Raw genomic sequence first — 26,154 nt, forward strand, 5'->3', positions numbered from 1 at the left:
ATCCACTAAGAAGGGATTTTGAAAAATTTTAACCCTAAAGGGCTGAAATAGAAGTTGAAAGTTAGTATGGAAAAAAATTTAAATCGACACCGATTCTTATAAAATTTGAAATTCAGACTTTTGAAAGTATTTAATTGGACACGTGTTTCATGGTTTTCTAGAATTCTTTCCATAAGGGTGCAAATAAAGGGTTGAAAGTTTGTATGGAAAAATTCTTAAATCGTCACCGATTTTTATAAAATTTGAAATTAAGACTCTTAAAAATATTTAATTGAACATATGTTTCATAGTTTTTTAAAATTCACCCCTAAGGGTGCAAATAAGGGGTTGAAAGTTTGTTTGGAAAAATCTTTAAAACGCCACCGATTTTTATAAAATTTGAAATTTAGACTCTTAAGTAATTATATATACCAACTAAATATTATTATGTTTTACAGGTTATCGGCCTAATTTTCATATTATACGGTGTTTATAGATTAAGAAAGTTTGGAATGTTAAAAATACGAGAAGCCGACACCGCAGCGTCTCAAATATTTTTAGGAAACGATAAGCTCAAGATTGATTTAGCAATAAGTTCTTAAACTGTGATCTTTTGTGAAGTTCCTATGCTAACATTGTGATGAAATCACACCGTTGTAATGGCGGAAATATTTCTCAATAAAAAAGTTAAAAATAAATTACTAATGGTTAAATTTGGATAATCATAGAAATCACAAAAACTAGTCGAGTGAATAAGAAAAATGTACAAAAATGTCGAACAACTAAATTATTTTTTAGAGAGTCGCCTCAAAATGATGTCGAATATATTCTGCCACATACTTAAGTCAAAATAAGCATTTTCTTTGGTTAAATTATATTTTTAAGAAAAAACACAAGGCAACGCTACTTTTGTTTCCAAGCATTGCGTGAATTATTTTTATAGTACTGTGGATCTCAAAATTTATTTTGTTAAGTAAATGTCTACATAACGTGCACGAAAAAAAATCTTATAAATAGTACTTAGTTAAATAGTTTGTATCTAGAAATGACATTTTAAATATTATTTATTTTAGTTATGCATAGTTTAATTGTAGTGATATAGTTTACTGTAAAGGAACTGAACTTTGTATTTTTTTTTTACCGTAATACTGTAGCCATATTTTTTCATTATTTTATACTATCACACGCAAGGGCAAATATTTATATATATGTCTAGAATTTTTATTAATTATATATTATGTGGGCCCCAAATGATGAATTTTGTTATATTATATACCAAATAATAATAACTAAATTTCATTATAATATATTAACAATTATTTAATATTCTGTAATATAAGTATAAAATTTACAACTACTTATTTAATATTTCCAATATAGTAATAATCATAAATAAATTATCAAATATAAAGGTGTGGTGACATTCCTATATGGCTATAGTAAATAGCTTTGTAAAACAAAACTTACAAAAATGCTAACAAAATAAACCTAGTATGATTTAGTTATTCTTATATGAGCGAGATTTAAGAAGTCATTCTGGTGACTCGTTTTTACTTGTTTATCTTAAATATTTTTATATACTGATACAAAATAATTAATTTGTATGTCTAATGTAATTATTGATATTAATTATGTTTGTAAATGTTGAATTACTTTTTTTTTAAATACAAAAAAGATATATATACTTTCTTCAACTTCTTCTCAGCAACAGGTGTGTAACTTCTTTGAATGCACTGCCTTTTCTTCTATTTAATCGAGTTACATTACAAGTTGACAAGTTTTGAATAATAAGTCAATCACATTTAATAAGAAACTTAACATAGAAAAAACATATTTTATATGTTTCATGTTGAATATGAAATTTTGTATTCTAGAAAGCAATATAACAGCAGTACAAGAGTCTAGACTAGTGGTTATTATATGAACTAAATTATATAGTTAAATTAACTTAAGGGATGATTGCATCACACTACTCCTTGTGCACCACATCATGTTTTGTTTAGTGTCATACTAAATATAACGTCATATGGCATATGGCTCTGGGACTATTAGAAAAATTCGAATTTCTTTATTATCTTAGTAAATGAATGTAGGGATATAGAATCCTAAACTACCATAGTTAGTACTGTGTATATTCTTGTATGAAAAATATTAATGGCTGGAACGTTTCAATATATGAGTTATGAAGGTAATTGTAATAATAAATCCAAATAAAATTAGAATAGTTTATAAATTTCAAAGATATTAGTGTTTAAGTGAGTAATGTAGCATAATTGTAAGGTGTAAAATTTTGTTAATAATTCTTTATATAGAATTATCTTTTATACTGAAACATTATTAAATAGATTTATTGTTAAGTCTATTTTATTTAATATTTTCCAACATAATATATTTACAAGTAATTACATATCAAGAATTAATACCCAATGTTTTATATAGCTTGCCAATATAACGAAAATAAAATATTAAAATTCAATATTCATATTCCACCATCTAGAAGGGTTTGATTTAATTATTATGCACAATAACGAAATTTCATAATAATCATATTATAATATTTTACGTAATTATATTATTAAAATAAACAAGAAAACTTAAAAAAAAATTAAATAATCCTTAACTTAAATTACCATATAAAGGGTACCTGTACATATCGATTGTATCGCTTCACAGGTAATAAATAAAAAAGAGGTACGAAAGGAAGAAAAAAAAACAACAATTATTTCAAACTCTCATCATATATTAACAGTCACATAAATTATGTACATACCATAAGATCTGGTTTATGTTAACAAATATCTTTTAAAATAAAAGGGTAAAAAAAGACCTTGTAACTGTAACTTTTAGAATAACCTAATTATGGATCCCAAACTGCTATATAAATTTCATTCTAGTAAGTAACTTTTATTAATAACTTTAAAATAATAAATCTATGCTAAAACCCATAATATATTTTTGTAATATTTACAATAATTTTTATTATATGTACATAAAAGGCACATTACGTTCCTTCTTGACATCCATATACTTATTCCTAGAAAATACAGTTACTTTGGCCCCTTATCTGTAAATGATTAAAATCAAAAGAATTACAATATCATAAATAACAAATCATTGAAAGAATTAATACAATACATATATTTTATATAATAATATGTAATGTGTAAGAACATGAAGGGTATTCTGTAATGTGTCAGAATATAAAACGTTTTCCTTTTGATGTTTTTTTGTGGTGAAGTAAAAAGTGCGATTAATACATTGTGTAATCAATCGTTAGAAAACTCGACTAGATAAAAACAAACAAACATAATTATTTTGGTCATCGCGTCACAGGAGCACAAGAATGCGACTGTATACGCGACAGTTGTGGGTTCGATTACCACTAAAGATTGTAAGTTCGATTCCCAAAAACGAGGTAAAACGCGGAGTTGAGTTACGCCACTCGGCGGAATGTTGAGAAAGGACGTCTTGGGTGGATCAAGGATGTCTTAATGAGGAACGGAGTGTCTTTACACTAGGTTCCCAGTTTCCCTCGGCCTGCTATACACGCGGGATACAACGCGATGCTTAAAAAAAATATACAGTACAAGTATACAACAATATAAAAAGTATTCATAATAAAAATTGTTAGTTGAAAACTTAATTTACTCTATATTTTCTTTTCATATTTTTTATTTTAAGCAAGAAAACTTAACTTAAAATTTTAGTCACTAGAAATTAAACAAACTGTGACTTGGAAGTGGTTCCAAAATGAAACTCCATTTAGAAATCACTGGTTACTTAAACACGTTTAAAAAATAACGGTAACTGTTACGCTTACTGCTTAGCTACTTACTTATTTAGCTTCACGCTGTTTCCCTAGCGGGATATTCAGAGAGAACGGAGCGCCAAACGCTACGCTCATTACATACATCTTTCACTTCATCCACTTCATCCACTTTCAACAACCATTACTAATATAATAAAAAAAATGATATCTTTACTAAAAAGTTAAATAAGGGAACGTATTGTGATGTTCCATCATACCAAATACAAGACTAATTAAAATATGTTCATATAACATCACATCCTATCATATATTTTTGAACATGTCAATATTTCAATAAATTCTCTGTATAATACTACGATTATAATAATTTCATTTACATAAACATGTACATAAAATATAAAATCTACATACAACATGTATTCTATATAATTATATTTACATAAACAATCCTTCATTTTTCTCTAATCCACATACATATATATAAATTCGTTTAAAATGACCTAAATACAAAATTTACTGTATTTCTTCGTGTGGTGATTCCAAAATCGGTGCACTATCGGCGCTCTTTAATAACTTCTTCATTAATATATAAACACCAACAATAAGTAATACTACTCCGATCACCTGAAAAATAAAAAAAGATCAAAATTATATAAAATAAAAAGAAAACCAAAAAAAGTATCGAAATTGCAGAATGCAGAATTAACACAACTTTCTAATAATGTTAATAAAACATACAACTATATTAAAATATACAATTATATTAACATAATTAAATGAGTACAAAATATTGAAATAAAATATGAGCAAAATGTAAAGCTTGAGCTAAAAAATTAATTTAAAAAAAGTGTCGACAAATCAAATCGTATAGAGAGAGAGAATTAACAGTAAAAGTTTAAGTATAAATATATATATTTTTAATATTTACTATATTTTTTAAAAGTCACTATTAGTATACTAATAAAAAGAAAGCAAGTTTTAAACAAAAAATAAAAAAAAAGAAATATAACAAAAACACATATACAAAAAACTAAAAAAAAACAATTCAAATTAAAAATAAAATATGTATCAAATAATAATAAAAAATCTCGACGAGGATGGGATTCGAACCCACGCGTGCAGAGCACATTGGATTAGCAGTCCAACGCCTTAACCACTCGGCCACCTCGTCACACCACCCAATGTTCAAATAGACTATTATGTATAACATACACGTATATAATTTTTTGATTATGTATTTTTATTGACGCTATAACAACAAATACTAAATAAAAGAAATATTTAAGGGGTCCCCATACATCAAATGTGATTTTATGCTGTTTTTATAATAATGGTATCTTCGGAGACCTTCGTGAACGAGGCTGCTTCATAATTGACCGGTTTTTGTAATTTATAATGTAACGAATATAGAAAATTAATTATAATTAGATAACAGTTGTAGCTTTATTCAAATAAAATATATAAATAGCTTTATTAACTCGGTCATGCAAATAGCAAGAGATATTTGACAATAATGTTGTAATCTATACTTATATTAAAATCGTAACTGTTGGATCTGAATTGATGATCTGAATTTTTTGTCTGTGCGTTTGTTCACGCTAATCTCAAAACGACTTAACCGACTTAAATGCAGTTTTCACTATTGGATTCTGGCAAGCTTTGCTTAATTTTGTGTTGTAACGAATTACAGTATACAAAACCACACTAAAATAATTAATATTTTTGTCTCAAAGAAATATTCGTAAATCTCAAGTGGGCAAAGCAGCGCGGGGGCCGCTAATTATAGAATAAACTTACCGTCAAAGCATATAAAGCGTAAGGCACACCATTTCTAAAGTTTAGGGCGAAACGTGCTAAGCTCGCGTACGATTCCGTTATAACGACTTCTTGTCTAAACCAGAACATTGGCACTAGTGTATCTTGATCCGGTAACTGGTTGTTTAATCTATAATGAAATAGACTGTATAAATTTTATATTTCTTTTTAGTTTCACTCTGAAACCCGTGAAGCTTCTCTTCACTATGTACCCTGGTAGTGATTGGTACTTACATAAATATTGCGAATAACAATTATTTTTATATTATTCCAATCTATCAATATTTTCCAAATGATTTTTTTTATGAAAAAAAAAAAAATAAAAAGCAAGCAAATTTAACACAAAAAATACTTACGAAAATCCAGTTTCATGTCTAACCAATAAATTTATTTGCAACTGCGCTGAAACCGTCAAAGGCATTCCCGTGAACATTTCTAACGCCAGTTTGAAATTCATGTCCCTACATAGAAAAATATTAATAAATTAAAGGTGTTTTACGTATATAGAGAGAGAACCCAGTGTCAAGACACTTCTTTCTCCATTATTCACCTATTTCACAAGCAATGCGTAATTGATGGTGTAACTTAACTCTGTTTTATATTCAATATTGAATTGACAAAAAAAAAGGTAAAATAGACAAATTTCACAGGAAAAGAAAAACATTTTATCATTGATAACAACGTATAGATCATTGGTCTCTTCAATAGGGATCAAACCTGCAACTTCTAATCTTTATAATATTAACACAGATTCACATCTAGTACAGATATAAGACATAGGTACAGCACGATCAACGAGTTGTGGCCCTGAACTTGTATATACAGATGAATGCGCAGATTTGGTTTTACGATTTTCTCGCTTTTGTTTACTTTGTTTCCAATTTCACAAAGCCTAACAGTCTCACAGACTTGTCGAGTATACTGTGCTTTAATAAAAATATCAAAAACTCACTCATTAGGCTTCAATCCTTTAATCTTGCTCGGGTAGTAGGGATCCATGTTATAGAAATGCGGTTGCGAGACGAAGGCGGGCGCGCCGAAACGACACGACGACACGTTTAGGGCGCCGGGCGGCAGGCAGTTGTTGTCGCGGACCTCGTCGCAGTAACACGCCTTGCGGATGAAAAAGAGAGTAAAAAAAATCAAAGTCAGCTTCCCGCTTTATCCATAGAATAAATACATAAGTACACAAACAAATCTCACCTTACTGGGATATCGATATCCATTATCGAAAAATGATTTGTTAGCCGCGTACTCTACACCGTTAACACCTTGTACCGTGACATCCTTCGATTTACTTAAAGTCATGTATCTGAAAAGAGAAACATTGTAACTTGGTGCTGTATTCGCACATAGCAAGATAGGCAGAGGGAACCTAGTGTTAAAACACTCTATTACCATTTAATATATTACCGTTCTTATAAATGAAACAATGAATATTTCTAATCACTTTTTTTCTCTTTTACCTTTTTTTTTGTTAAACCATATACAGGGTGGAAGAGGCAGCGCTCCTTTTACTGAAACTGCATATAGCGTAAAATATTTCAAACCCAAAACTAAAGAAATTAGTCAAGGTACCTCAACAGTTTGGACGTAGGGTTTTTTTTTGCATTTCACGATTTTTATGCATACCTGTATTTCGTGTGACACACACATACATGCGCGACGTTGCCGCTTTGACAGGTAAGTGTGTGCATGTTTATGTTATACTTTACAAGTGGCGTTTTATTTTAAAACGATAATTTTATTATTTATTTTGTTTGAAAAACTAACTTTTTCATTTTTGGGATTTTTTTTTCTGAATTATATTAGGCTTTCATAGAGTAGTTAAAACTGTGGTTTCATTTCAAGTGGTGCTGACAATTCCATCCTGTATACACAAGACATAAAATAATAGAAAATATATTTAAATAATAACATAATATAAAGATAATTTTAATTAATGGCATGAATATATTCTATTTGCATTTCCGCGCTCTGGTAAAGAGATGAAACGCGGCGTTGAGTTCTTTCACTCTACATCAATTGTATCGAAAATAGAGCGGTGCGTGGAGTAACATTACGTTTCCTCTACTATGCTGGAAATGTAGATTTTTTTACTTCTTTATATATAATTTTAAATACAATTCTAAAGTTACTCCTAAATGCGGCGGATTTCAGCGTACACGCAATGTCCTAAAATGTTACTTCCCATCATGCAGATAAAATAATAATAAAAAAACTCACGTGCATATATCCGGTGCAAAAATCGTAACTTCCGGTTGTCCTAATTCCGGTGCCCATAATTCCCCAGTGGACCCTCTCACTTCACCACATTCGTCTCTATAGTAGGTCCTGTTGGAAAACTTCCATTTTTCTACATTGCCAAGCTCTGAGAATTCTTGTGAACCTGTATTCATTAGGAATATACCGTCATATTCCATAGAGCCGTTACGCTGAAAAAGACAAATTAAATTGATCATTTCCAAAATTAAAAAGTATTAATTAATTTATCCCATTTTTTATTTGAAAGACGAAGAAATGAAAATGTTTTCATGTAATTTCTCGAGTGTGACCGTAAACACAATAGCTGTGAACGTAATTCTTATTCGGATGATGAATTATATACATTTCCTCGTACTGGTAATAAAACGAAGCGCGATGTTGACTTCCTGCACTCAACACGCAACGTATTAATAATTGCGCGGGAGGCATGCCAAAGGGGGGCTTAACACTAATTTCCTTCTGGGAACCCTATTTTATGCGGGATAAAGCGTGAATCTAAAACAATAAATGTCCTATATTTAGATTATTGGACAAGTAATTTTCAAGCGGCACCTTTTTCATTAGACAAACCCAGTTCATCTCACTATGACGTACATCGTTTGATCTCTACTCAATAAGGCTTTATCGGTATTTTGCAATGTTATAGAGCTATTATATGAATATTTTCAGATAAGACGCTTTAAATTTATGACCATAATATCAGGTGGTGTTAGTTAATAGTATGGCAAATTCCATTCAATGTAATACAAGCAACGAATGATTTTATCTTTATTTTTATATACATTTTTTCCGTAATAATATTAGTTTTTTTCGGTTTCTATTATTTATTGAAAGCAGGAACTCAGTGTCAAGAAATTAAGTTCGCCGTGTATAATGTTTATTATTACTATAGTTTGTTTAAAATCAGAGTACGCTATTACAAAATTCTTTTAATTGCGGCACGACTGGGCTCGAATCAATTATTAGTTAAAAACATATTTATGATATGAAATTATATTATTAAACTGACTTTGATAAAGTTTTAAATATTATTTTGTTTAGAATAAAGAAATGTGTTTACATAAATGACAATTAGATGTAACTAAAGAGATGACACATATCTACACATTTAGCTGACGAGTATATAAATAAATGACTCACAATGATAATGATAAACACATACATATATGTGAGTGGTCAAATGTCAAATAGAACGGAAATCAACGGGTCTTTAGAATTACCTATAAATTACAGTCTTTCTTTATAGAACAATTAGGTATATCAAGCGTGTGACTGTAAGCACGATAGTTGTGGGTTCCATCCCCGAGCGCAGGAATGAATATATTTAATATTTTCATGTTTTAGCTCTAACACAAAGCAAAACGCAGTATGGAATGCCTTCAAATTCGGCCGAAAGAGATATGGAAGTGAATGTCACTTCAGAACGGGGAGACTTTAGTTTTACTACGTGCCCAGGTTCCCTCTGTCTACCCTGCTATGTGCGGGATACAACGTAAAAAAATATATTTATAAAGCGGCAAAACATATATTCAATATTCACAATACAATCTAATAATACAGCGTAGTGCAAATATTATGCAATGGGTGAAAGTTAAACGTTCCGATCCAAAGATCGCAACTTTATCGTAATAGCTGATCGCTTCGTTGCTACTTCGGAATTTCTTTCTGGTAAATTATAGCGGAAGCCGTAGTAAGAGATGCAAACTAGCATTTTTAGGTTAAGGCAAAGCAAGGCAAGCAAGCTAGTATTAAAACAGCCCGCCAATGAAAAAAAAATTTCACCCCAATTTGAGACGCGGAAAGTAAAAGTAGTCGAGCGGCGGAACTTAACCCCGCCCCGCGTCATACAAGAGCCGAATAATAGAAATAATCAATTTAAAGATGATGTTTCATGCGTCACGATGACCAAGTAAGTATCTATTGTCTATTAAAATGTCCGCACAGGAATTAGACCTGGAATGGTAATTTTTAAGAAAAAAGTAAATCTACCAGTGTATTTTTGAAACCAAGTCACTATTTTTAAAACAAAAGGCTAGTTCATAATGTAAAGTTGTTGTTACAACAACAACAAACGATAATTATATTTAGTAAGTACCTACATACATATATAATCAGCTTCATAAAATATGAGTATATTATCTATATATATAAAATCGAAAGGTCACTCACTCATCACGAAATCTCAAAAACTACAAGTGCTAGGAATCTCAAATTTTGCATAGGAGTTACTTATACGACGTAGGTGCTCGCTAAGACGGGAATTTGCAATATTCGATTTCTAAGGGGTTGTTTTTGGAGTCGAAAGTTTGTATGAAACTCTGTTACAAATGCTAGGAGTCTCCAATTTTGCATAGACGTCATTAGGACGTAGTCATGGAGACAGAAATTAATAATAACATAGTTCATGCGGGTGAAACCGCGAGCGGGCCGCTAGTTTAATATAAAGTCATGTAATTGTTTAGATTAAAATTCACCATTGCTCACTATCTATGCTAATGACACAACACCAACTAAACAGTCTTACTCATAATATCAATAGTTTTTATGACTAAGATGTTTATGAGATTAAACTGGATCTAGATAAAACTAACATTAGGTGCCTAATGAATACCTAATGAATATCAACCAATAAAAATAACAAATATCAACAATTATATATGTAATGATAAAAAAAAGATTAAAAAACGGAGAGTTTTAATCCTTATTATAAAAATATATGCCGTTTGTGCGCGATATAGGGTAGTTGAAACAAAAAGATAATTATCTCATGATGATATATATATATTTTTTCCACGAATTTTGTTAAATTTTAATATATGATTTTAAGTATCATGGAATAAAAAATAAAATAGATTGACACTTGTAACAAATTGTAAAGCAAATTTAATAATAATTGTGACCTATTTTTTTATCACCATGACACTCTTTCCTGATTCATCAGAGTTCACAGGGCAAAGATCATTTTATTGTGGAATATATATCTAATATTAATCTTTACATGTATTTAAATAGAACTCAATTATGAAGTCTGAATATACCTCCACATAAAATGTGCAGTGTGAGAGAGAGAGAGTGGATAACGGAGATACTAATATAACAAAGCAGATTGTTTGATTGAACGCGCTAATCTAAGAAACTCTAACTCTAGTTGAGATAAAAAAGTATTTTTGTGTTATATGACAGGAAGTCCCTTTATAAAGAAAGACTAATTTTATTATATCATATTATTATTTGCAACCACTTAAGTATTTATTTTCATTCGCCAATAGGCACGAAGCCGCAGGTAATAGTTAGTACATATAAATACAAAAGAAACTAACAAGCTTACCGTATAAAACCATCCAAACTTATCATAAGGTATATTAATGGGTAAATCTGGGAAACGCTGGGCAATATCCAATATGGGATCATCGATACCATCGAACAGCCATTGTGATACATTTGCCTTTAGGAACATGTTATCGTGGTACATTCTCATGAACACGTCGACTGGCACTTTGAATATTGTAGGTTGGTGACGCATAACGTATGCTACAGTCTAAAAAATCAATTGAAAAAAGTTTAATTACAATTAGAGTACATATTACTTAAGAACTTAAGGTTCTTGAATTTGTGCTTGTAAGAACTCTAATACAAAATCTATACGTTTACATCTCATCAGAAATTCTAAGGATATTTTTTACAATAGTATCTATCCAAAGATTATATTATTATTATTACAAAGAGAAATTCCTAAGATATTAAACGACACTAATTACTATCAACATTTTAATAAGAAAATTATAATTTACGAATAAACTATTAAAAAATTATATTTTTGCTTGTTAAATTAAGTAAATTTTCATTGTCATAATTAGAAAAACCTTCGTAAGTTCAACATACCGCAATTATAGGATTTATAGAGACTATCATGTCGCTGAGACTGCCGTTGGACATTTCGGGCTCGTAGTGCCATATCCTTTGATTGTAATAAGACACTGTGCCATTGTCGTTCCATGTTAAGTTTTGCTGTAAAAAAATATATAGGTTTAGTTATTTTCAAACATTCTTATTATACATAGACAAATTATTGTCGTAAGAGATAAAATGGAAAAAAAAAATATTTCAGTCTCACACTTCTTACAATAAAGCTTAGTTTGTAAGAAAATATATAGTAAAACTAGCGGCCCGCTCGCGGTTACACCCGCGTGAACTATGTTATTATTTATTTCTGTCTCCATGACTGCGTCCTAGTGACGTCTATGCAAAATTTGACACTCCTAGCATTTGTAGTAACGTAGTTTCATACAAACTTTCGACCCCAAAAACAACCCCTTGGAAGTCGAATATTGCAAATTCCCGTCTTAGCGAGCACCTACGTCCTATAAGTAACTCCTATGCAAAATTTGAGATTCCTATCACATGTAGTTTCTGAGATTTCGTGATGAGTGAGTGACCTTTCGATTTTATATATATAGATATACTAGCGGCCCGCTCGCGGCTTCGCCTGCGTGAACTACTTTATTATTAATTTCTGTCTCCACGAGTTCTACGTTCTATAAGTGACGTCTATGCAAAATTTGAGACTTCTAGTATTTGTAGTAACGAAGTTTCATACAAACTTTCGACCCCAAAAACAACCCCTTAGAAGTCGAATATTACAAATTCCCGTCTTAGCGAGCACCTACGTCCTATAAATAACTCCTATGCAAAATTTGAGATTCCTAGCACATGTAGTTTCTGAGATTTCGTGATGAGTGAGTGACCTTTCGATTTTATATATATAGATTTTATAAATAACTTGATATAGATATGTATATGTGGGTAATAAAGAGCTGAGGATCGAGTGTGGTGGCGAGAATTGGGGAAGGCCTATGTCCAGCAGTGGACAAAAGATGGCTGTTGATGATGATGATGATGATGAGGGTATAATATTTTAGTAGTTTTAGATTTTGTCTATATCGATTTGATAAAGAGAGTAACGATTTTACCATCTCAATGTGTTTTAAAAATCATCGGCTATTATAGTAACATTTTTTTAAATATGAAATCAAAATATTAATAATCATCTAGGTAACAAAAGGGAAGATCTGAAAGATAATAAAAGGTAACTAAAAGGTATTAATTACGATAAGGCGTTGTCAACAGAGGATATGACATAAAGGAAATTAATTAAGATATAGATTGATAAAGATATAGTGACGCCATGTGATATAAAAATAATGAAAGCTATCATACCTTAGTAAATAAACTAAATTATGGGTGCGATCTGGTTTATTTTAAATCTCACTAGGAGGATATATTTTTTTATTTAAAAAAATGCTTTTTTCTTTTGGTCCACAAATAACGTCAAGGAAAATCTTAATAAGATCTTTCAACATAAAACAAAAATTATCAAAGTTATGATCTATAGATCCATAGGTTACTAGATCATATTTTCACGATAAATAACAAGAAATTTTACTATGTAAAGCCATTAACGTGATATAACGTACCCTATAGCCATCCACATTGATAGATGGACTATCCAACAAAAAAAATTTTCAATTTATACCAGTAAAGTAATTCTTCAAATTTATAATAATGTAGGTATAGATAATTACATATATTTCTTTATAGATAAGAATCAAAACTATACAAAATGCAAAGAATTTTAATTACGAAAAAGCACTTATCCCTTAATTCGATAGTGAGATGATTAAATGATATAGTTTACGATATTGGGTTGTCGATAAATAACAATAACATTATTTACAATTAGAGGTGTAATATGTGTGTCAATTATGTTCCTCGCTACGGTTTTATGGTTGCGGAACCCAACTCCGTGCACCATCTATTCAGAACGAAAAAATGTTTACTGTAACGCTGTAACTCGTTAGACTGTAACAAAGTTTATTGTAGTGTTTATTAATAAATATTTTTTCAAGCTATCTATAACGGACGTGCTATCTTTCTCAAAGTTTAATGTATTCAATTAAATATAAATACTTATAGAAAAGTAATGACGCTGTCGTAGTGTAATTTAAATCAATAAAAATATTTTTTTAAAACAAAAACGGACTTCAAACAAACTAAAAAGTAAGATTTTATAACAAACAGGCATAGTAATTTCATATTGTAGCATAGTAATTTCATATAGTAGCATTAGCTCGACGCATACGTAACACATTCTCTTGGAGGTGGTCTTGGAGTTCGTGAAGTAGCGGGTAAGCTCCAAGAGCGTTGCCTGAGATGGCTTGGACTCGTTGCGCGCCGGCCTAAGAACTATGTCGGATGCAAGTGCCTTGCTATATCAGTCCCTGGAGTAAGACTTCCCGGACGCCCAAGGAAGCGCTGGTAGGATGTCGTAATGCAGGATATGAGAGACAATGGTCTAACCACCAAGGACGCTAAAGGCCATCAAAATGGAAATAGAAAGGAAGATCTTCGCAATAGCCAGGATTAATGTCAGGAAGAAGAAGAAGACTTAATATAGTTTAAAAACAGACACCTAAATTGAAATGACAAATGTTGAATGAATGCAATGATTATAAAAGATAACATTAACACGTGAAGTTATCAAAACAAATCTTGATAAAATGAATAATAATTAGGCAATAAATGGTCTAAAAAGATTTAAGTAAAAGGTAAGTGTACCAATTGAGTAAGGTATATTTACCAATAAAGAACTTACCCTTATATGATTCTCTCTATATACATAAGGACCAATTTCCTCGACTTCTATTGACACATTCTTCCCCGCCAATATATCATCAACATTTGTTATGTTGAAAATGTAGAATTCTAAATACATAGGTATGGGTATTTCACGCCATATGCCGAACGAAGTTGACGTTGGTGTTAGAATTAGCATCTGGAACAAAATACAACTTCTTAGTTTAAACTTAAAAGCTTTTACTTTGCTGCTTCACCTGTGTTGACAAATGGAAAAACTTAAGAGTTATTGGAAATGAAAGTCTAAACGTCCGAAGTACTCATATCGGAGGTACAGATTGCGTTTCTCGAAAAATGGACATTAAAATATTAAATATTTTGATTAAAACTGGTATTACTGGTATTAGCACCTATGTAGGAACAAAACACATAACAGCTATAAAAAACATACATATATTTATATAGCTGCTATTCTGCGAATAGCGATAGAATGACCATTCCGTGTACTCAAAGTAAATTAATATGAGTAATAATAAACATATTTTATTATAAAGCTATAAATATATATGATACTGAGAGTCGAACAGAAAGACATAAAACGTAAATAAATTATAAGAATAATACTTGTAAGGAAGGAAAACAAGACAATTTTTATAAGGAAAACAAGACAACTTATTTAACCTTAGTTAGAGTTCTTGCAAAAATATTTAACTTTAAATTTTAACATACATATTTCTTTAAAAAAAATCAATCCGCAGTATCGTTGACGTACATATATATTAAAGCTAGGCGCAGACGAGACCCATAATTATTTTCGAAATTCTTATGGATAATTTTAAGCTTAGTGCTTAACTAGCTTAGTGCCTTCATTCTCCACTTTTCGCCTGAATTTAGGGCAAGAGTGTTGAGAGGGGGAATCGATGCCCAATTTTTTCTTAACAGAGCGAATAAATAAAAATAATCTCTGAGTGGGGATCGAACCCGCAGTCGTCATTAAAGTCAGACGTCGTCCAACTATGCCATGATGGCTTTTTATATTTTTTATAATACAGTAAGAAAATTATTTTCTAGTCAGGTAAAGAAAAATTCAACGTTGAGTTCCACTATTAAATATTAATCATCATTAAATGCGTAAAAATATGCATATTATCACTAAATTATCTCTGTATATTTAAATGCAGAAATTAATAATTAAACAAAAATATAAATATATAAAGATACAAGTTTCAATGATATTTTAAGGTTTGATAGTAAAGACGCAACCTGTTTGCCCAGATAACAAATATTCCATTTGCACGATAGGTGCTGATAGCAGATTGTCGTTGTTGATTGATTCACGTGTCGAAAGAAACACACTTTAATTGCTATCAAAAGACGAACACATTGCCTAAAACCTAAGGATAAGAAGATTAATTAGAGATGAAAGAAATTGACGTTAATCATTTAATGTTAAACGCAAACAAAACTAAATGTATTAAACTTGCACAAGCTAAATTTTAGTCTTGTAATATAATTAAAGGTTGTGAAGCAACAGTGTTCTTAGGTATATTATAGTATGCTAATATTTATATTGAATCTATATACTCTATTGTAGACCAAACTGATTTATTTAAATTGGTCAATATTCAATACCAAGGATTTTAAGATAAGATTAACTAATGTCCTGCCTGATTCGCTATATGAATGTCAGTGAAGTTTCTTTTGGATGATTGATCTAAAACTATTTTATTTTATTTACGTGTTCTATTTTTTGCCTATAAAGTTTCGAGCATGACAGTTTTGCACTGGTTTCTTTGCAAATGTCATGTTGTTTATATGGACAACCCATTAAGGACTTTAAATATTTATTTGGTGATTTCTTATTTTGGTGTTTTACGTTTTATAGTGAATACTAACTAATATATAATTATAATATATTACTCTTACCGGTGTGGCAAGAGTCATAATGTCCACAGCTCTACGCCTCGAAAGTTGCAGGCGACAACTAGTGTATAATAATTAATGAGAAAACAGACAAGTTTCTCTTAAAACATAAACGTATCTATGATTAAAACCTAGGTTTCTCCCATCAACATGAAATTGTTCTTAAAATAAGTGACATTTTAACACCTTTAAGACAGAAAAATACTTATTTAGAAAACGTATAAAAACAAAAATAGCAACATTCCCGACATTATCACAATATACAAATCAATATGAGATAGTTAATCATATGTAATTAATTATGTAAATTTTATGTGTATGTAGCAAGACACAGCATTGAAGCAAGGTACACCTTTTGCATATATACTAGACTGGCGGCCCGCTCGCGGCTTCGCCTGCGTGAACTACGTTATTATTAATTTCTGTCTCCATGACTACCTACGTCATATAAGTGACGTCCATGCAAAATTTGAGACTCCAAGCATTTGTAGTAACGAAGTTTCATACAAACTTTCAACCTCAAAAAACCCCTTAGAAGTCGAATATTGTAAATTCCCGTCCCGATTTTATATATATAGATAAAAAAAGATAGAGATAGATAGATTAGAGTAAAAGATTATCAATCTTGTAGATACTTACCCTTTTCAACTGTGAGAAGAACAACGTCGGCCAGAACACGAGTAATACAGCCCCGCTGACTACCAGAACTGACCCGCAGCTCATGAAGCAAGCACTTTTGTTTTCAGGTCTCATATTGTCTATTTATTTTTTGTAAATATCTGAAACAAAAATGAAAATATTTTATTCACTGGCCGCATTTGGCAGGGTAAGCAGAGGGAACCTAAGGAAAGGGAAAATCCCGCTACCCGCTTTCCGTCGAATTCTGGAGGCATTGCGTATTGTGTGGTGGAACTTAGCGCCGCGCTTTGTCTCAACCAAAGCGAAAAATTAACAATAAATGTTTCCTCAAGTGCAAACGAAAAACAACGAAACTTTCCATTTATAGTCGGATATTGGATATTCGGATAATCGGATATACGGATATTACAAATGGAATAAGTATGGCAATGGTGGTAAATCACCCAAGTTGCGGTGACAACTAATAGAGTGAGTTTCATTTGGAGTAAGCGTAAGGGTGATTGAAACAAACGATAGTAGATAGTTCTAAATGTAAACTAGTTTACTACAACTTGCTAAAAGGTATTTGCAAAAAATATATATTTCAATAAATTTTATTAATATAAACCGTTCGTTTAAAGAGTAAATGTACATTAAAGGCCAAAAGACGATTCAGAGACGCTGAAGCAACCAATGATAAAACAAAAATGTAATTATACCTACTAGAATAAGAACATGACTTAAAGTTAATTAGTATATACCTATTCACCTCCTATATAATCTTTACATGGAGTTGACTTAATACTATCTTGTAGTTTCACTCACGTTATATATTCAAGGCCGATTAATTAAAATGATGTAAAAATAACATCTCGATGAGTTCATTATTTTAATGCACTTCAATAATATAAAGGTATTTATTATTACTATTTAATTTCATAAATAATATTGTACGAGCGCACGAGTTGGTTGTAAGTTCGATTCCCACCTGGACGGTTCCCGTCCAAATTAGAAACTGTTCAAATTGTTATATGTGTTCTAAGAATATTATTTCTATCCATAGTGTTCAATGACACGTAAAAACAATTTGAGAAATTTTGAAAATGACTTTGAGAACACTTAGCAATTGTACGTACCTAGTCTTAAATAGATTATACCCACATGCAACAAAACAATAAACTGGCTACCAAAATCTTACTTATTTCTTACATATACTTAAACAGGAAATAGACGACAATGATATGATCGCACATATCAATATATTTATGGACCCATTAATTTGTAATTAAGCGGAACCTACAAACCAAAAGAATTTACCACAGATTGTTATATCTTAATGAACACATTGATCTCATGTCTCAAAAGGAAAAAAACGAAGTCCATATAGGATCCCTTTAATGTTCATATGTCAAGACCATTTACCTCAAGTCCACGTAGAGGTATCAAGCTCAAATTAATATGAAATATTTACATCTACAGTCCTTTGCCTTCTAAGGCAATCAAATTTTTTTCAGCAGCTACCCTCATAGCAAGGGACTCAAAATTAAGGCATTCCATTTTCCGCTCTTCATCCAGAATTGATTTATTACGTGTTAAGAGATGGAACTTAATCCTGCGTTTGACATAATAGTGTTTTTCCAACTCCTTGCTTTATTCTTAGTAAGATAATCGAACGCAAAACGACCACTGCATGCATACCTCTGATTTTAAAGATTACCTCGGCACAGGAATTCCATAATGGATTCCAAATGTATTATCAATAACAATATTTAAAAAGAAGTACCTAACACCTAATAATTTGAAGATACGAATGATTGGACTACTTCGTTTTCAATCACTTCGCCCTAGCTTAAAAGATTAAGATAAAGTACATAAATAGTTGCATATAATAAACGTGTTACACCAATATAATTTATAACCTTTCAAAGTTTTACATTTTACTTTTACATCTATTATCTAAATATTTCACTATAACAAATACAAATACTAAATATATAAAATTATAAGAATTAGTTCTTAGCTTCAACCTTTTTTCCAAATATAGGAGGGCTAGAGAAAAATTTGTTTAAGGTTACTCTGTTCGTTTATACATTAGTTACGTTAGTGTACATTTGAATATGGACTATGTTTGGATATCTCTGAAGAATCGGATTCGAAATGAATTCATCCGACAGGGAGCCAAAGTTATCGACATAGCCCAATGGATTAGCAGACTGAACTGGCAGTGGGCTGGATACATTTGTGGGAGAACCAATGACCGTTAGGGTAAACGTGTACTGGAGTGGAGAACACACTTTGGACGTTTTCTTACAATACGCTGGCCGAGGCCAGGCGGGGTTACAATTTTTGCAAAGATACTGGCAACAACTGGATGCGTAACGGTCGTCTCAATGGAGTGCCATTGGAGAGACATATATCCAGCAATAGACGAGGACAGGATGATGACAAAAACATTCATTCCTCACGCGTATTACTAAAAGGTCATTCATCAATCAACGCCCCACATATTTCTAAAATTTTAAAGATATTCTTCAATTATTAACTTATTTAAGGTCATAATCAGACTGAAGCAGTCATAATCTAGGAAAATAATTTAAGTACCTTCACATGATTTAATATAATATTTCGCAAACATTGTTTATAATCGGCGTTAGATCCAGATAAATGACGTGACTTAACAATCTAATTCAACATTTTAAAAAAGTTACTAAAATTCAAAAAAATCCAAATATCAGTTAATTTTAAAAATAATTTAAATGTCATTAAAATAATTTAAATTAACGAAAATAAACCTATAACCTATATATTAAAAAATAGAAAAGAAAAATATTCTTACTTACTTTTAATAGACACTACTATTTTTTTCTTCTGTCACTCAGTTACAGATTTATAAAAAAACTAAATTACTTTCTCATAATAATTAATTAGATACATTAGATGTCTAAATATTACATTATTCTGTTTTCACGATTCTAAAAAGTTTATTAATCATTTAATAAAATAACCTCATATATCCACTTTATAAAAAAAATCATTTATACCTATCCAATATCAGATTGGTATTAACACTAAGGTTAAAATAATTAACCTCTAACAAATTTTATCACTATTATCAAAATAATCCATAGATTTTTGTTTTCGTATTGAGATAACGAAACTAGTCGTAAAGCAATCGTTATCAGCAATATGGCTTATATTTTAATGTGGTTTTAATTATATGTCATTTTGTAAAACACCTAGTATAAAAAGTTTATTTTTAAAGAAAATTAGTGTGTCTAGAATTTAGTACACTTAGAGATGACGATTGGCGTCTAACAAACATTAAATAAGAACAAATGTATATACATTGTACACAATCAATTAGCCAAAAATTCACATCTGTGATAGTAACTTTATAATTTAATCATCTTTAACTCTAATCACTTTCATAATTAATTTTCGTTTTAGATAAGCTTGCCATACAACAAATATCTATGATAACAATATAACTATGATATCACGTGCCTTACACAAGCAATGTTTATTAATTACTTTAATTGATTACAAAATTTCATTTGCACATATTTTTATAAGTACTATCAATGTGTTGTAATGTACATTATGAAGGTACAAACATATAACAATTAGACTGGGATCCGACCGTTGAATCCTGCATAAACGAGTTTTCTTAATTAAACCTATATTAATGAATAATACATGATTAGTAGAACAGATTACACCTGGGTTGCCTGGAAGAATCCTGCCGCAATCACCTTTAATTACATTTTTGCGTAACTCGTTTTTGGAGAAAATTGCACCCATACGTTTTTTATATGAATCGCACATCATTTGAAAGATAATCGCATAAGGAATTGGAAAATTAAGGGTTGCCAGCTCTCAGTCTGCCGCAAGTCTAGGGTTGCCTGGTTTAAACATGTCACTAAATGTTAATAATTTGCACTCATGTGTTTTTTTAATGAATTATATATCAAATTAAAGCTTATTTTTTTCTGAACACTATAAAACAGGGTTGCCTGGAAAATTCCTGCCGCAAACAGGGGTTGCCAGCGTTTGAAATATTTTATTCCGGTTCCGTTTGACTATGAGAATAGACGATGAAATGCGCGGTCTGCCTTATGTTTTAAAGTAAAATATTATATAATAGAAGGTCAATCTTAAAATCAATGTTTATTCTAATTGTTTACCTGTTAAATGATGATTTTAATCATATTAAGTACACGCAGAAAACTATTTAAAGATCATAGGGCAGAAGAAATCATCCTTATTTTTCAAGTAATATAATGAATCTATAATATTGAGTCTTTCCAAAATCTATTTTCTAAATACTAATATTTATTTATTAATTTAAATTACCATTTTGAAACAATTAAATTATCTAATTAAATAAATGTTTACAAATATCGATCTTCTATAAACTATTAATATACATACATATACATCATGTTCCCTTAATATAAAGAAGGGTGACCATTATTGCGGATATTTTTTTTATTAATTATATTGAAAAATACATTTCAATGAACTCTCTCTCTCTCTCTCTCTCTTCGTCCTCTACTTGTTTGATTTGATTTTTTCTCACGCAATTTTTAATAATTTGCATAGGAAAGAAATATATATAATAGAATTATAATAAACAAAACTAAGTTAGCAAAATAAATTCGAAGAAAATCCGACAGTAATGCCGACTAATAAACGCTATTTACGGTTTATGACCAAGAGTCGGCAAATATCAATTAGTTGGCTATTTTTTACTATAGATAAACATTTTGCGGCGCGATACAAAGCAAACCAAATACAATAAAATTATTTTCGAAGATGTATTGTTTCTAAATGCAATAAAAGTGCAGATGGCCAAATGAGTTGTTTTTGAGCATATTACTTATTTACTTACCTTTTGTTTTGGAGTAAAGACGTTTTTACTTGACAAAAATGAAGATGTGAAAATGTGATAGAATTTAACAAGGAATCTTTCCAAAAGTGTAAAATTATGTTATTGTTTCGCCAAAAAATGAATTTTAAATACAGTGACATTTTTTTAAATAGTGACACAATGCACGGTTATCATTTACAGTGTTACAAAAAGTTCATTGTTTTAAAACAAAAATATAAAGAAGTATTTTTTAATTATTTTCTAATGCAAAACGAAAGTATACTATAATCTTTAATATTATATAGTTTAATAAAATGTGACAATTGTGGCCGTGGGAATTGCCTCAGTTTTGATTACACTAAGTTAGCGACGTGAGTGAGTGATTACGCTTTTTTATAATTATAAGAACAATTCTTTCAGACCTAAATGCCTTAAAAACTATCAGCATAGACGGACAAGTTCTTGCTAGCGACATTTTTTTATCTATATTTTTTAATAGTTTTTATTAGTTGAATAGTTTTCATTTACTTTGCAAAAACGTAAATATTCGTACCAAAAAGATGGGCGCCATAATTCTTTCTACGGATACGGACGGCGTTGTCAAATCAAACAAGCAGAGGGCGAAGAGAGAGAGAGAGAGATTGTTTATTGAAATGTAATTTTCCATATTTTCTTAATTAATAAAAAAATATCCGCAATAATTGTCACCTCTCATTATATTAAGGAAACATGTTGTAATTAATACCTTATAGTAGATCGATATTTGTAAACATTTACTTAGTTAGATAATTTAGTTGTTTTGAAAGGGTTATTTAAATTAATAAATAAATATTAGTATTTAGAAAATAGATTTTGCAAAGACTCAATATTATAGATTCATTATTTTACTTGAATAATTGAATTAGTTTTCTACGTGTACTTAATATGATTAAAATCATCATTTAACAGGTAAACGATTAGAATAAACATTGATTTTAAGATTGACCTTCTATTATATAATATTTTACTTTAAAACATAAGGCAGACCGCGCATTTCATCGTCTATTCTCATAGTCAAACGGAACCGGAATAAAATATTTCAAACGCTGGCAACCCCTGTTTGCGGCAGGAATTTTCCAGGCAACCCTGTTTTATAGTGTTCAGAAAAAAATAAGCTTTAATTTGATATATAATTCATTAAAAAAGCACATGAGTGCAAATTATTAACATTTAGTGACATGTTTAAACCAGGCAACCCTAGACTTGCGGCAGACTGAGAGCTGGCAACCCTTAATTTTCCAATTCCTTATGCGATTATCTTTCAAATGATGTGCGATTCATATAAAAAACGTATGGGTGCAATTTTCTCCAAAAACGAGTTACGAAAAAATGTAATTAAAGGTGATTGCGGCAGGATTCTTCCAGGCAACCCAGGTGTAATCTGTTCTACTAATCATGTATTATTCATTAATATAGGTTTAATTAAGAAAACTCGTTTATGCAGGATTCAACGGCCGGATCTCAGGGTAAATACAATTGTCAACAATATTGTCACTCGTCGAACATTAATCAAAAACAAACATATCAAACGAAAATTGTTATGTTCCCTTTTTTTTTAACTGTGATTAATTTAAGATTTTGTTTCAACTTCACGCTGTATCCTGCATACAGCAATTTAAGCTAAGTGCTGTTATTAACATCTATAGCAAGTATCCTTTAGTCATGATAGAAATTTACACAATATCTTTTAGTATTTAATTCATGCTGTATGGCACAGGAACAAGACATTTTTTGTACATTTCAAAAAAACTGTGTAATATTTTCACACTAGGTTTGTATTTAATTGTAAACTTGAGGGTTGTGGATTCAAACCCCAAAAGGAGAATTACATTACATTAATTTCTCATCATCTACCTGTATACACTGTATTACACTGATGAAGTCTGAGTGCACTGCCTCTTATTCAACAATTAGTTAGGAATAAAATAATAATTGATAATACTGTATATCATACCCTTTTTTCAAATGTGTATCATGATGATCACAGAAAATCTAAACCATTAAACCACAGTTCAATACACTTTCAGCATGTGTGTGCTTTCAATTGCATGAGTAAAACTCATAATTACTTTGGTCTTGGCAGAGGAAGAAAGAAAATGTTATTACTGCAAGTGTTGGTCACTCTACCATCATGAGACCATACAATTTCATTACAATAGCTACATACAATTATTTGATACTATTTTTTATAAATTCTAAGAGGAATAAGTAAAGTACGATCAGAGGTGCATAATTTCAAACAGGTAGTAGTAACATTTGCAATGTTCACAGTTGAGTAATTCATACTTATATAACATAATAAGTAGTCTTTACATGTACACATTATGTTTATATATTGTATTACTCAATGAATTTTAAAAAAACGTAAGGAATAATAACTAAAAAGAAATGAAAAAACAATTCCATTAATGACAACATTATTAAAGTATATTTTATTTAAAGATGATTTTGTTCTTTAAAATATCTTTTTTAATTTATCTAACTAAAACCAAATCACTAATATATATAGCAAAAATAAAATGATTATTAATAAACACAGACCATAAACTTAAAATTGAAAGTGATTATTAACCACAAGATCCTTATTAATATTATAAACATGATATAATAAAATAGAATGTAATTTCTCATAACACTTTAAAAAATAAACATAAAATTAGGTGAATAAATTATAATAATTATCATATGCATTGGCAGACTATTGAGTCTCTTGTTAATCAATCAAAGAGGCTAGAATTATTATTTTTTTCAATAAAAAAGAATCAAGTAATAAAATAAAACCTAATTTTAAAATATGTCATTAAATATGATAATGGGTATTTTGTTTTTTCAAAATTTTAAATTATATTAAATTGAATTTTACATGTAAACGATAATTTACATAATGGGCCATTGTTACGAACACAATGCAAGGCACGTAGTATTTTATGTATTTTATTTAGATTCAGTTAAAGTATATAGTAATAAAATTGCTAAAATAATTGCTAATAAAGAAATTGATATAACTAAATAAAATGAGCAAAATAGAATAACACAAATCTATTTATTTCGAACGCTTAGATTCAGACCATATATATTTTTATCACTCACCTTTATTTACATAAACTGATAACTTATTTAAAAGTTTAAGTTTAAATGTCTCATATTAGTGGGGTCTTATGTCTTCAAATAATATTATTATTCGTTATAGTCATTTTATCACTAATGAAATTAAAATTTATATTATTTTTATAAATAAACAACACTTAACAAACAATCGTATGTTTTAAACTAATAACTAAATAACATTTGATTTGACAATTTAAAAATGACAGTACTGAACTAGTGAATTGTTTTTACTCGAATAGACTAGAGCTGTGAGCCTGTGAATGACTGATACAAGATTAATATCGATACCCCATATCGAGAATCATTGAGTCGAATCGACTCATAAAAGATTTGACGATTTAAATTTTTGGCAAATATCGGGCATTTGGCATGATCATATCATAGCATATAATATATATAGGTATATATATACAGGTGGGCCAAAAAAAATTAATTATAGTGAAAATATTGTTCTGGACTCCAAAAAAATACGTATGCTAAAAGAGCAGCTCTTCATTTTTGTATTAAGAGGTGTCTCATCACGATTTTCGATTTCCCATATAAATAACAGGAAGAATTTTGTAATTTTCATTTGAAACTTTGTTGGGATTAAACTAATAGTATGTAAAAGCAAATATATATTCTTGTAGGAAATTAAACGATCTACTAAAAAGGTCTAATATGTTTTTTTTTTGCTAATGTGACTCATTTAGAAATTATTCAAAATTAAAATTGAATCTGAAATGACATATGACGACTTGCAAAAATATAAAAAAACTATCTCAAAATTTAACAATAAAAAATTGATAAAACATAATATCGTGAAGTTTATCTAATATTAGAATATTAATTATAATATTAGTACAGATATACATTTATGTAGATAGATGCCTATATAAGTATAGTGCTTCTTTAACATTATAGTTTAATTGAAATCCAGCAGCCATCTTCATAAACTTTCACATTTATTAATAACTAGCGACCCCCTTGCGGCTTCGCCCGCTTTTACTACTGGATTATTCATATAATGTATGTTTGCACACAAAGTGGACCTGGCAGAGCCCCGATGGTGTCACTAAAAACGAGATTGACTTCATTATGTCCAATAAGCGCCAAATCTTCAGGGATGTTTCTGTGATCAACAGGGTTAACACCG

At 30.0% G+C, this 26,154-nt stretch overlaps 2 protein-coding genes and 1 non-coding gene across 9 annotated transcripts in view; 1 reads left to right on the forward strand and 2 right to left on the reverse strand.

Moving 5' to 3' along the window:
* The window catches only part of LOC146528604 (protein croquemort-like), a 57,589-nt gene extending 54,303 nt beyond the window's left edge, over positions 1 to 3,286 (forward strand). For all 6 annotated transcript variants that reach the window (XM_085202979.1, XM_085202981.1, XM_085202975.1 and 3 more), the window contains exon 11: positions 438 to 3,286. In XM_085202979.1, coding sequence (XP_085059105.1) covers positions 438 to 581 — 144 coding nt within the window. In that variant the 3' untranslated portion in view covers positions 582 to 3,286. The remainder of the gene's footprint in view (positions 1 to 437) is intronic.
* On the reverse strand, positions 2,699 to 25,247 carry LOC146528606 (protein croquemort-like). Of its 2 annotated transcripts, none has more exons than XM_085202983.1 (11): positions 25,002 to 25,247; positions 17,024 to 17,163; positions 14,481 to 14,660; positions 11,711 to 11,836; positions 11,157 to 11,366; positions 7,790 to 7,998; positions 6,767 to 6,875; positions 6,516 to 6,676; positions 5,920 to 6,024; positions 5,546 to 5,693; positions 2,699 to 4,372 (listed from the first exon to the last, which is right to left on the reverse strand). In XM_085202983.1, exons 2-11 carry the CDS (start codon positions 17,135 to 17,137, stop codon positions 4,262 to 4,264), a joined length of 1,473 nt encoding a protein of 490 aa, XP_085059109.1. In that variant the 5' UTR covers positions 17,138 to 17,163; positions 25,002 to 25,247; the 3' UTR covers positions 2,699 to 4,261. The 2 variants fall into 2 exon arrangements, with proteins under 2 accessions (XP_085059109.1, XP_085059110.1); XM_085202984.1 differs by lacking the exon at positions 25,002 to 25,247 and adding an exon at positions 19,843 to 19,977.
* TRNAS-GCU (transfer RNA serine (anticodon GCU)) lies at positions 4,838 to 4,919 on the reverse strand. Its single transcript has one exon. It is a non-coding gene; the product is annotated as a tRNA-Ser (tRNA).
* Positions 25,248 to 26,154: the final 907 nt, after the last annotated feature.

Source organism: Heliconius melpomene, chromosome 19 (genome assembly GCF_056956725.1).
Source record: "Heliconius melpomene rosina isolate 202511_hmr_F chromosome 19, ASM5695672v1, whole genome shotgun sequence".
Taxonomy (NCBI): domain Eukaryota; kingdom Metazoa; phylum Arthropoda; class Insecta; order Lepidoptera; family Nymphalidae; genus Heliconius; species Heliconius melpomene.

What these genes read in the sequence shown, in the direction of transcription:
- LOC146528606 (XM_085202983.1), bottom strand. Translation starts at nt 17,137, where the DNA reads ATGAGACCTGAAAACAAAAGTGCTTGCTTCATGAGCTGCGGGTCAGTT. An exon ending in AGTTTGGATGGTTTTATACG is followed by an intron (nt 7,999 to 11,156) that starts GTAAGCTTGTTA and finishes TGTCTTTTTCAG; the next exon opens with CGTAACGGCTCTATGGAATA. An exon ending in AGACATGAAACTGGATTTTC is followed by an intron (nt 5,694 to 5,919) that starts GTAAGTATTTTT and finishes ATTTCATTATAG; the next exon opens with ATTAAACAACCAGTTACCGG.